This window comes from Salvia splendens, chromosome 16 (genome assembly GCF_004379255.2).
Source record: "Salvia splendens isolate huo1 chromosome 16, SspV2, whole genome shotgun sequence".
Taxonomy (NCBI): domain Eukaryota; kingdom Viridiplantae; phylum Streptophyta; class Magnoliopsida; order Lamiales; family Lamiaceae; genus Salvia; species Salvia splendens.
In genome coordinates this window covers 6894231-6905698 of record NC_056047.1, presented here as the reverse complement: position 1 = coordinate 6905698, position 11468 = coordinate 6894231, and the positions used below count along the sequence as shown (strand labels likewise).

The window sequence follows — 11468 nt, the reverse complement described above, 5'->3', positions numbered from 1 at the left end:
AATATGAATGTGCAACCTCAATGGAGTAATTAATTTGGGCCTAATGCAATTTCTTTGCATATAAACTAAATTAGAAAAATTAAATTTTTTAATTTAATTTCTTTGCATATAAACTATATTAATACAATTAGAAAAATTAAATTTTTTAGAACAAATTGTACATATAAACTAATAGGGTTTTTAATTTTGTTCTTAAAATAGATCATTTATTAGTAATAAGTTAAAAATATTAAAACAAATTAAAAAGTACATAGGAGTAGTATTATTTTAACAACACAAAATACACTGAATCCAAAACCACAAACCTAACAGTACCGTGGAATAATAAAATCATACCAAATTCAACAATCAACAAAATTAATCAAATCACACTTTAATAAAATAAGTTTGAAAAAGCCAAACACCAAGCTCTAATGTAATGAGACGAAAATGGTCTTTTTTTTGTGGGTCTAGCAAGACTCACTTTCACAACATGAGACATAATGAAGGCAAAAAAAGATTGCTGCGCATAATCAGTTACACAGTCTGAGTTTCAAAATGCATAAAATTAGCTATGTATTTTCTTAACTCGTAACATTTTCAGAATCAAATGTTTGGATTGTCCCATTTCATGAATTTTGGCGGGGTTTTGTGTCAAATATTTCTTTTATTTCTTGTTATTGGTATAAGAATTGTTTCATGCTTATCTTTATATTTGTCTATTTCTAATTTTAATAAGTAAAATTAATAGTAGTTTATTTAATATTGCTGTATTTTCAATTTATTAAATTAATTTAAATAAAAAATTTACAATTTCAGAATTATGATATGTTTTCAAATATATGGATTATATTCCGTAAATTCATATTCTCATGAACCATAAATTCCCTTTACAACTTTAATTTCCTTTTAAATGGACCTATGAATTATGTTTTCCTTAATAATTTCGAACATAATTCTGACATTCGGTGACCTGGGAATTTTTGATACCTAGGCTAAAAGTTCATTCAGAAAATATTGAGAAAAGTTTTTTAAATCCCCATCAATAAATGAAACTATGAAAGAAAGGTTTTTTAGATCCAAATCAAACGTGGTAATCCTTATCCAATTCATTAATTTCGCTTAGTTAGTGCATCCGCAATAGCGGACGTCGGGGCGGACGTCCGACCGACGTGTGCGACGTCCGTCCGCTATTGTGTCAAAAACGACGGACGCGGACGTCCCCGGCGGACGAGAGGTCGTCCGTCGGTTTCCGCGGACGTCCGAATTTTCATTTTTTTTAAAAAAAAACTCTATGTATACGGCTCGTTGCACTTCATTTCATTCGCACCACTTGTATTGACGAGTTTCTATATCTCTAATTTCATTTCTTTTGAAGATAAATGGAGCACGACAGTGATTCTCCCGCCACGAGCGAGTCACAAACGCAAACGTTCCCCGTTGGAGGTGGGGGAAACGCCGGCGGAACTACAGGGATACCCATGATGATGCCTGGAATGGCGGGGGTGATGCCCCAAATGCCGGGGATGATGCCCAGGTACTATATTATGTACCCTTGGGCGGGCGGGATGGTGCCCCAAATGCCGGGGATGGTGATGCCCGGTATGATGCAGGGGGGTCGCAGAGTGGGGGTATCCCAATCACCTCGGGACAACGTGTATCGTCCTTATATGGATTTATTGTCTAGTGACAGTACTCAACTGGAGACTCAGTTCACCGGCAATGATACTTTCTCTTTGGAGGAGTTGGGGTTATCTCCGGTCAGGGAGTCTCCAACGGAGATACCACGGGCGGCAGAGGGACGGGGCAAGGGCAAGGGCAAGGGTAAGGGCAAGGGCAAGGGCAAGGGCAAGGGCAAGGGCAAGGGCACTGGTCAGTCCTCGCGTGTCCTCATCGACGAGGGTGGGGCGGGGGACGAGAGAAAGGAGGAGGAGGCCGACGAGGGAAAGAGGTCCGTCTGGAGCGAGGCGGAGTGCGTCGCGCTGGCAAAGGCCTGGACGAGTATAGTCGAGGATCCCTACATCGGGGCTAACCAAACTATCGACAAGATGTGGTGACGCATTAGCCAGAACTACATCAAATTCAGCGCACCAGGTTCGAAGCCTCACGATGGAGAGCAATGCCGGAAACAGTGGGAGCGGTTGAGGAGACAGCTCAGCCGATGGACCGGCATCTACGAAAACAACGTCCGTACGACAACCAACGGCATGTCCATGGAGGACGTGAAGAGTTTATCCATGCAGCAGTTCATCGACAAGAAGAAGAAGTTCGACGTCTTCAAATACTGGGATGTCTATCTTGTGTTGCAGGATTCTGCCAAGTTTCATGCGGGTATTGAAGCTGGCTGGCCGAAGCGGACGAAGCTCAACTCCTCCGGCGAGTACAGCAGCAGTACTGGTTCCCACGACCTCCCCGAAGCCGCCGCAGATATCCCGACCCCTCAATCGTTTTCCCGCCGCCATCGCCCGATTGGACAAAAGACCGCGATGCGGGTGGCTAGGGGAAGCACCAGCGGGTCCCCCGAGGTCCAATCGGCAGCTCCTACCTAGAACAGTGCCGAAATCACCCACCTCACCCGCATGAAGTTTTGCTAGCGACCATAGAAAAGTGGCATGTGGCGACTGACCCCTTATACAAGGAGATGTTGAAGGGTGTCATCGACAGTATGAGGTGCGAGCTGGGTCAACCACCCCTGCCCGAGAGTGACGGCGGGTCTGGCCAACGGGACGACGAGGAGTGAGTCGGGGGTCGCGTGTGTTGAAGCGTTCGAATGTTTTTTTTAACTATGTATTTTTTTTAACTATGTATTTTTTTTAATTATGTATGTTTTTTTTAAAATAAAATGGTTGCATTTTCCCCGCATTCGTGTCGAAATTTTAATTCCGTAAAATTGCATATTTGTGAATTTTAATTATTGGGATGTCCATCGGGATGTCCTTGGGGATGTCCGCTATTGTGGAGTGAGATGTCCTTATGACGTGACAGTGCGATGTGTGAGGTTCTTATGACATGATAAAAGGTGCTTGGGAGGTCCGCCGAGACATCAGTACTCATGGTGGATGCTCTCACGTGTAATACTCCAGTTGGGTATATACCATTGGCATTTTTAACTTTTCAGGAAACGAAAAACAAAATTATAGTCCAGTTCTTGAAATTTATCGAAACCAATTTTTAATTCCCTTCTTTGTAAAATTGATTATCAAGAACTGCGATCTAGGGACTAACAGCTGCTGAAAAATGGCGACAAGGACTTCGGAGCTAGTGGGTCGGGTCGACCCGGCTCAGAGCTTTGATGTTGATGCTGTGCTCCGTTATGCGATTGCGAATGTTGATGGGTTCCCTCGGAGTCCTTCAGAGTTCACTGTTTCTCAGGTTTGGTTTTTTACTTTCTTTATTTTTCAAAAATTGGGAATTTGTTTCTTCAGGAGTAGGAATTGATGAATTTTGATTCGTGGAAGAGTTGATTGTACAGAGTTGAATTTGTGATCGGCTATAAAGTTTTGATCTTTTACTTTTTTGTTGCGAGTTAGTGTTGAAATTGTGCTTGGATTAAGAGTTGATGATATTATAACTCATGTTACTTTGTAGTTTCTGCAAATATTAGAGCACTGATTATGGTGGTTACTTCAAAAGTTGGGAATTGTTTGAGTTCAGCTGTAATTAGATTATGGAATTGGCAGAAAGAGAAAGGTCTGTGCTTTGGAGATGGTTCACAAGAAAAGCATAGGGTGGATTTATTATATTTTTATGTTCTCTATTTTTCATGTTTTTAAGCTAATAAAAGTGGGAAAATAGTTTTTTGCATAGTAGTTTTGGTCTCTGTTATGATTGTATGCATATATAAAACCCAAAGATTAATCCATATAAATTCTCTTTGCATTGGAAAGTTGATATGCATATTTGTATTCTTTGCATAATAGCTGATTAGTTGAAATGGTTTTATGTATGAATTATTTGTATAAAGAGATTATTTTGAGTGTACTGATTTCTGCTTTGTATTTCGAGTTCAGTTTGGCCATGGTCAGTCCAATCCTACATTCCTCCTGGAAGTTCACAGCGGAAATTTGAAGAAAAAATATGTGTTGAGAAAGAAACCCCCGGGGAAATTGCTCGAATCCGCACACGCTGTTGAGAGAGAGTTTCAGGTTCCATTCCTTTCCTTCTCTCTCCATTGCAGATTGGAATAAGTATTCAATTACCTGGGATGTTGTTACTTTCCTCAAATATATGCAAGTGTTTCCCTCCAACCGGTCCTTAATTTGAAGTGCCATTTTGGAACACTGCAGGTGTTACATGCCTTAGGTACTCACACGTTGGTTCCGGTGCCTAAAGTTTTCTGCTTGTGTACTGACCCCAGTGTTATTGGGACAACATTTTACATTATGGAGTATCTGGAAGGACGTATATTTATCGAGCCCATGCTCCCAGTATGATTTTAACTCTTCCTGATACCCTTCATTCTGGTTATCTTGTAAACTAAGGCAATCTTGTAAGGAAAATCTAATTATCTCGTTACTCATTGTTTAGAACGTAGAACCTATGCAAAGGCGCGCCATATATTATGCTACTGCTAAAGCTTTGGCCTCCCTTCATTCTACTGATGCTGATGCCATCGGTCTGCAAAGCTATGGGAAACCAAAAAATTACTGTAAACGACAGGTAAGCAATTTGTTTCTCACTAGCAGATGTTCACTCATCTAGGCAATTATTATTGTCAAATTTGTTGATGCCTTTTTGTGTGCTGTTTGAACATTCTTAGGTCGATAGATGGTCCAGACAGTATCTTGTTTCTACTGGCGTGGGAAAGTCTAACAGAAATCCAAGGATGTTAGAACTCTCTGATTGGTTGTCTCAGCATATTCCTCCTGACGATTCTTCAGGGGCAGCTGCAGGTTTAGTCCATGGCGACTTTCGCATTGACAATCTTGTCTTCCATCCGACCGAAGTAAGTATCTTACTTAAAACTTTCTATACATGCTTGATTCATAAAATGATTCAAAGGCTCAGTTTTTCTTGAATCAATTCCAAGATCATTTTGCTCCTTCTTATATCAGGATAGAGTGATTGGTATCCTTGACTGGGAACTATCCACCCTAGGCAATCAAATGTGCGATGTTGCATACAGCTGCTTGGTAATCATGTCTATAGCATCCCTTATGGCTCTTTCGTGTGTCTGCTATTTGACCTTTAGACTTTCACTTGTATACTGACATACTGCTCATCTCTTCTGTGCCATTTCAGCATTACGTCTTGGATATTTCTTTGGACAAAGTAGAAAATAATGGCGGTCTTGAATTTACTGGAATACCGGAAGGAGTTCCTACACTAGCGGAGTATCTGGCGGAATATTGTGCTGTTACTGTAAGGACTACTTGATGATTGAATTTATGCAGTCCTTGCAATAGCCAAACCTTTTTTTTATACAGCTGAAATAAATAGATCTGGTATATTGTCGGTATCCTAAATAAGTTTTAGTGATGGGATAAAAGAATCAAACAAGAAAACTGTCAGCACTTTAGAATTTCAATTATTAATTTCCTTGATCTCATTGTTGTGACTGTACAAACACTGGATTTGATGGGAGCTCTTAACTCTGGTTGTTGATGGAAACTCAGGGGAAACCATGGCCTGCCTCTCAATGGAAGTTCTACTTCGCGTTTTCTATGTTTCGTGGAGCATCTATCTATGCCGGAGTACATGCTCGGTGGATCATGGTATTGGCTATTGAACTAATGTGCTAGATGGCTTGCTTGCCCATTTGGATATATTTCGCATAGGAGCTTAGTAGTGAATAGTGATATATATTTCATAACATGCCTTTTGTAGGGAAATGCTTCAGGAGGAGAGCGTGCCCGCCATGCTGGACAGAAGGCGGATGCTATGATCGAGATTGCTTGGGCATTTATTCAGAGGGAATCTGTTCTTCCCATGCATCCTCCACAGGGTAACCTCGATTTCCGGCGTATTCGGATTTCCATATTGCTATTAATGGTGCTATCTGAGTTTCTTACTCCCGATATATTCAAGTTGCTGCTTTGATTTCCATATTTCAGAGTTAATTCCCCGAGAACACGCACAACCACTTGGAAAAGATAGCGGAGATAGCCTCTATTTAAGCGGGGGTAAATTTGTTCCAAATCAAAAGGTTCAGGACCTGAGAAACAGATTGATCAGGTTTATCGAGGATCGCATATATCCAATGGAAAATGAGTTCTATAAACTTGCTGCTTCGAGCATGCGTTGGTCTGTTCACCCCGAAGAGGAGAGGCTAAAGGAGCTAGCAAAGAAAGAAGGCCTATGGAACTTATTTATTCCTGTATGTGCAGCTACTTCAGTTTACTTCTCATTTCATATTCTATCGGAGTAAAAATAATGCGTTAGGCTCTATTGCCGAAAGTAATATATACATGTATATATGCAGTTTGATAGTGCTGCTAGGGTTAAGAAAGTTGTTTCTGGCCAAGGAAAAGATGATCTGATTGACAACACGTTTGATAAAATACTCGGTCCTGGTCTGTCAAACCTCGAGTATGGATACCTTTGTGAGATCATGGGCCGTTCCGTGTGGGCTCCGCAGGTGTTTAACTGTGGTGCACCGGATACAGGAAATATGGAGGTTAGAAAAGCATCAAGAAGATATTTCTTCAGTCTCTCTCTCTCTCTTTTCCCTAATTGCAAAACCGTTCTTGTTAATGATAAGATATCTGTTCTACTTGAGAGGCCCGATTAGCCGTGCTTAACCGTGTTGCATTGCATTATATGATGATCCCTTATTCTTGTCTTCTTCCTGGGTGGCCTTTCTTGTAGGTATTAATGCGCTACGGAGATGCTGAACAGATGCGCCAGTGGCTCGTTCCCTTGCTTGAAGGAAAAATCCGGTCTGGATTTGCAATGACCGAGCCTCAAGTGGCATCTTCCGATGCTACCAATATAGAGTGTTCCATCTTGAGGTACACCAGTGCAACATTACTATGTCCTCTGATCTTTGAATGAGATATATTCATCTGTGTTCATGCGATTCTCATAAAAATTAATGGTTAGGCAAGGAGATTCATACATTATAAACGGTCGAAAGTGGTGGACGAGCGGAGCCATGGATCCTAGGTGCAAAGTTCTAATTGTCATGGTTAGATTTGCTATCTCATGTGCTTCAAGAAAATGTTTCAAAATCTATGTTCTAACTCAAAAAAAATGTAGGGAAAGACAGATTTTGCAGCCCCCAAGCATAAACAGCAATCCATGATCTTGGTTGATATCGATACTCCCGGTGTAAACATAAAGAGGCCATTGACGGTGTTTGGCTTTGATGATGCGCCTCATGGACATGCGGAGATATCATTCGGAAATGTACGAGTACCAGCGAAGAATATCCTACTCGGTGAGGGTCGTGGATTTGAAATCGCACAGGTGAGATTTCATTCCGTTCCGTGTTTTCACAAGTTTCTTGAATGCTGCTCCTCACTTTTGCTCCTGCTGTACACCAGGGTAGGCTAGGCCCCGGCAGGTTACACCATTGCATGAGGCTGATTGGCGCTGCTGAGCGCGGCATGCAGTTAATGGTTCGACGAGCAATCAGCAGGCGCGCGTTCGACAAGTTGATTGCTGAGCACGGGTCGTTCCTTTCGGATGTCGCAAAGGTTTGTTTACTTTTGTAATTGCGGTCGTTTCAGCACCCCCCGTTCCGGTTTTAGCTCTTCCAAACTATTTTGTGTAACATCGAGCTTTTCTTGCGCTGCAGTGCCGGGTGGACCTTGAGAGGACTAGATTGCTGGTTCTGGAGGCTGCAGATGAGCTCGACCGCGTTGGGAACAAGAAGGCGCGTGGAACCATCGCCATGGCCAAGGTACGCATTAGCCTCAAAGTTGGAGTTGTGAAGCTTACACATTGCCTAAGCCCTAATGCTAATCGCTGCATCAGGTAGCTGCTCCGAACATGGCGCTGAAAGTGCTGGACAGGGCGATGCAAGTGCACGGTGCAGCGGGTTTATCGGGCGACACTGTCCTGGCTCACCTTTGGGCAACCGCACGAACCTTAAGGATTGCAGATGGTCCCGATGAAGTCCATCTGGAAACTATTGCAAAACTAGAGCTTCGAAGAGCTAAGCTTTGAACACATTCTCCTATAAGATAATAATGTTGTACAGCTACGCTTATATTATATACCGCGATAGAATAAAATGTTGTTGTAACATTCCAAAAAGGATTGCATGTGGTAAAATTGATTTCAAAAAAATGAAAAATGAAAAATCATACACTAGTCCTAATCTTGGAAGTATATTAAAGAAATGAAAGTGCATATAATCAATCTGAATTTGTGTGAACTAAATATGGATTAATTTGGAGAATAGGGAGCTCCGGATGCCTTGATCCAAGAGTCGTCGACGAAGGCTTTTGCACCCGTCCAGCTTTGGATTTGCTGACCGTTCAAGGTATGGATCCCCTTCCACTTGACCCGCTTGCTCACATCTGCCCCGGGCCCTTTGTTTCCATACTCAACGTAGAAGCAGGTGTCAATGCCTATGTCTTTGATCCACTTGGCCCAGCCCGTCTCATTGACGAAGCCGTCGATTTGGGAATTCATGATGATTGTCCTCGCCAGCGCCTTCCATGGCCGCCCCAGGAACACCTGCACCGGCGGTTTCACCTGCAGCAGTGCCGGTTCCGCTGTGAACTTGCCGTTCTGGATTATCACTGCTGTGCCGCTCTTGGGGTCGGAGCGGCCGTGGGCGATGGCCACGCACTCTTGGCCCGGGATGGGCTTGCGCGTGATGAAAGTGCAGTCTTGGTAGAGGGCCAGACCGCTGCCGAAGATGTAGTCGATGGTGCCGCTGATGATGCAGTTGCGGAAGTATTGGCGGTGGACGTCAGCGCAGAGGGTGTCCTGGTAGCCATCCATTCGGACGTTGTACATCACGGCCCGGTCTCCGGAGAGTCGCACTGCCAGGGCCTGTAGGCCTTCTGGCCCCGCCGTGTTCTCCACTGCGAGGTCCTTGGCCACGAAATCATCGCCGTTCACCGCTACAACACCAAAATCACATGCTAAATTTTACCTCAGATTATGCAATTCTATCATATAAAGCTGACTTGTATTGGTTTGTAGAGAAACAAAGATTTCGAGAATATGCAATGTATCAAACTAACCAAGCGTGGCGGTGCTGTAAGTCTGAACACCGCCTTTGACGCTCTTTTTTCCGGTGATTTTGGTGGTGGGGCCACTGCCGATGAGCACAAGTTTGTCAAGCCCCCACGGAATGTCGACGCTCTCTTCGTAGACTCCCGGCTTTATGAGTATCACTATGAACGCACCATTCATCCCTTTCATCTTAGTATGAGCGGGAATAGTCTTGGCTATCGAATTCACCGCATCGGTGATACTCTTGAACTGCCCGCTCCCGTCTTTCGCCACCACTATCGTCGGCTTCGTCTGAAACGCCGTGGCTTGAAGCAACCGCCTAGTCATGAAACCATCCCCATCCCCTTCCGACTCCACTTCCTCCTCCTCCTCCTCCTCCGCCATCAGCTTTCGGGAGCCTCCAGCGGTGGTGTCTTCGCCGAGGAGATCTCCCAGCTGCAATGTATCGAGAAACTCGGATATATCTGTGACCATAGCCAGTCCATTGCTAGACAGCTCCTTCGCAATCTTGAGCAATTGCCTCATCTTCTCCCCTGTGTCTCCGTTGGCGTTCGCGAAGCCGTCGATGCACGTCTCCTGGTCCGTGATCACGGCGGCCATCCACGACCGCAGATCCGCCACGAACCCCTTCATGTTAGCCCCGTCGAAGCTGCTGATCTTGTCCACCGCCCGCTCCAGGTCCCACACCGCCTTCTCCAGCACCTCCCGGCACACTTCGTAGGCGCCCTTCGTCATGGGGTCGGTGGCCGCCGCTTTCAGAACGCTGGACTCATTGAGTGCGTGCCCGACATTCTTGATGGCCACGTCGATCGCCGTCTCGATCAGCTTCTTCGGGTCGGTGGTGTTCGCCCCTTCCAGGCTGGCGTGGCACGTTTCCTGGAAACGTGTCGGGGCGCAGATGGCGTCCACGGCCCGGGTCGTCGACCCGATCTCCGATGCAGGCTCCTCTTGGCTGCCTCGGGTCGTCAGCACAGCCGCCACGACGGCTCCCACCAGCAGAACGGAGGCCACGGCTGCGATTATCACCTTCTTCTTCGATGATTCATCCCCCATTTTTTTTAATCACTTGCTTTTGTTTTTTTTGTTTTACTAATGTGTCTTTGCAATTTACGCAGTGATTGAATTATTTCATTGTCTTGGGGGACTCTTGCTAACTATTTTGATGCAACTTTTGAACTCTGAGGGGTGATTAAATTGCATATTTGAAATTTATTGGTATGTAATTTGAGGTTTTGGATTGAGTTTCCAATTTAAGTAAATAAAAGTTAGAGATATTCAACGTTTTAGTAAGCGGAAATAATGGTGATTCATGCTTGCAAATAATAGGGGACCTAGATATTTTCTTGATACTTGCGTTAATATAGTAATGGTAGATATGGCTTCAATGTGTCATCATGAGATGGTAATGTGATGAAATTAATAAAGAAAAATCAACATTGAGTTATTTATGGTACGTATGATATAGGAGTAACAAATATATATTTTTTGCTCAACTAGGTCTAGTTGAGTTATTTTTTGCTTAATATAGTATTTAAGTACATTTTTTCATGGCGATGTATTCTTTATGTAGGATAAGATAATATAATTTCGAGGTTTCAATTTTCTCCAATTGAGAGTTCTAAGGTACGCGCATTATACTTTGTGCATAATTGGATGGATAGGTTGTTCTTCTTAAGGCCGAATGATGTTAATAAAACTTCTTTATAATTAAATTTATTTCAAGATATTCTATTTCTATTAATCAGTTTAATTTTATTGCTAGCCTTAGTTAATTTTTTTTTCTAATAGTGATTCAGAATGAAACTTTATCTGTTGTATTAGAATAAATTACAACTAGCAATATTTTATATAACAAATCTTATTCGAACACCTTTTGGTGTCTCTTGGAGATATTATTTTTGTGCATTGATACACATTTTATAAAGTAACAATAGCAGTCATTCACAAATAATGACCACTACCCGACATACCAGAATCTAGGATGATAAAAATCTAATACTAATAACATCCGCTAGGAGCAGTTTACAACCTCTCTGAGTGGGAATTGAAACAAAAGAAATTTGCATGTAAACTAAGACTATCTTTAACGAACCAGTCAATTACCTGATTCTTTTCTCTTGGCATGTATTTGATGTTGCACTCTAAGTCTAGTTGCATCATTCAATGTATTGCATGGATTAAGTCTCTCAGAGGATGCCGTGCATTAACTCTCTTTCTAATCATATCAACTAAAGACATGGAGTCAGACACGAGCTCCACTCTGCGGTAATTCTTTCCCCAAGTGACTCAAAGCTCAGTTAGAATTCCCCAGAGCTCCGCCCTTTCAATGTTGCATAGTTTTCACTTTATTTCAAATC

The 11468-nt window shown here is 43.0% G+C and overlaps 2 protein-coding genes across 2 annotated transcripts; one reads left to right on the top strand and one right to left on the bottom strand.

The window, feature by feature from the left end:
- The first annotated feature begins 3042 nt into the window (after positions 1-3042).
- LOC121772570 (probable acyl-CoA dehydrogenase IBR3) lies at positions 3043-8235 on the top strand. The gene is made up of 17 exons (XM_042169715.1): positions 3043-3351; positions 3990-4124; positions 4266-4406; positions 4507-4638; positions 4739-4924; positions 5034-5111; positions 5221-5340; positions 5595-5693; positions 5806-5923; positions 6033-6295; positions 6401-6595; positions 6787-6929; positions 7021-7105; positions 7177-7386; positions 7464-7616; positions 7718-7822; positions 7897-8235. Exons 1-17 carry the CDS (start codon positions 3217-3219, stop codon positions 8086-8088), a joined length of 2490 nt encoding a protein of 829 aa, XP_042025649.1. The 5' UTR covers positions 3043-3216; the 3' UTR covers positions 8089-8235.
- LOC121772571 (pectinesterase-like) lies at positions 8182-10286 on the bottom strand. The gene is made up of 2 exons (XM_042169716.1): positions 9120-10286; positions 8182-8996 (listed from the first exon to the last, which is right to left on the bottom strand). The coding sequence occupies exons 1-2, from the start codon at positions 10162-10164 to the stop codon at positions 8311-8313; spliced, it is 1731 nt and encodes a 576-aa protein (XP_042025650.1). The 5' UTR covers positions 10165-10286; the 3' UTR covers positions 8182-8310.
- Between the last annotated feature and the right edge of the window lie 1182 nt (positions 10287-11468).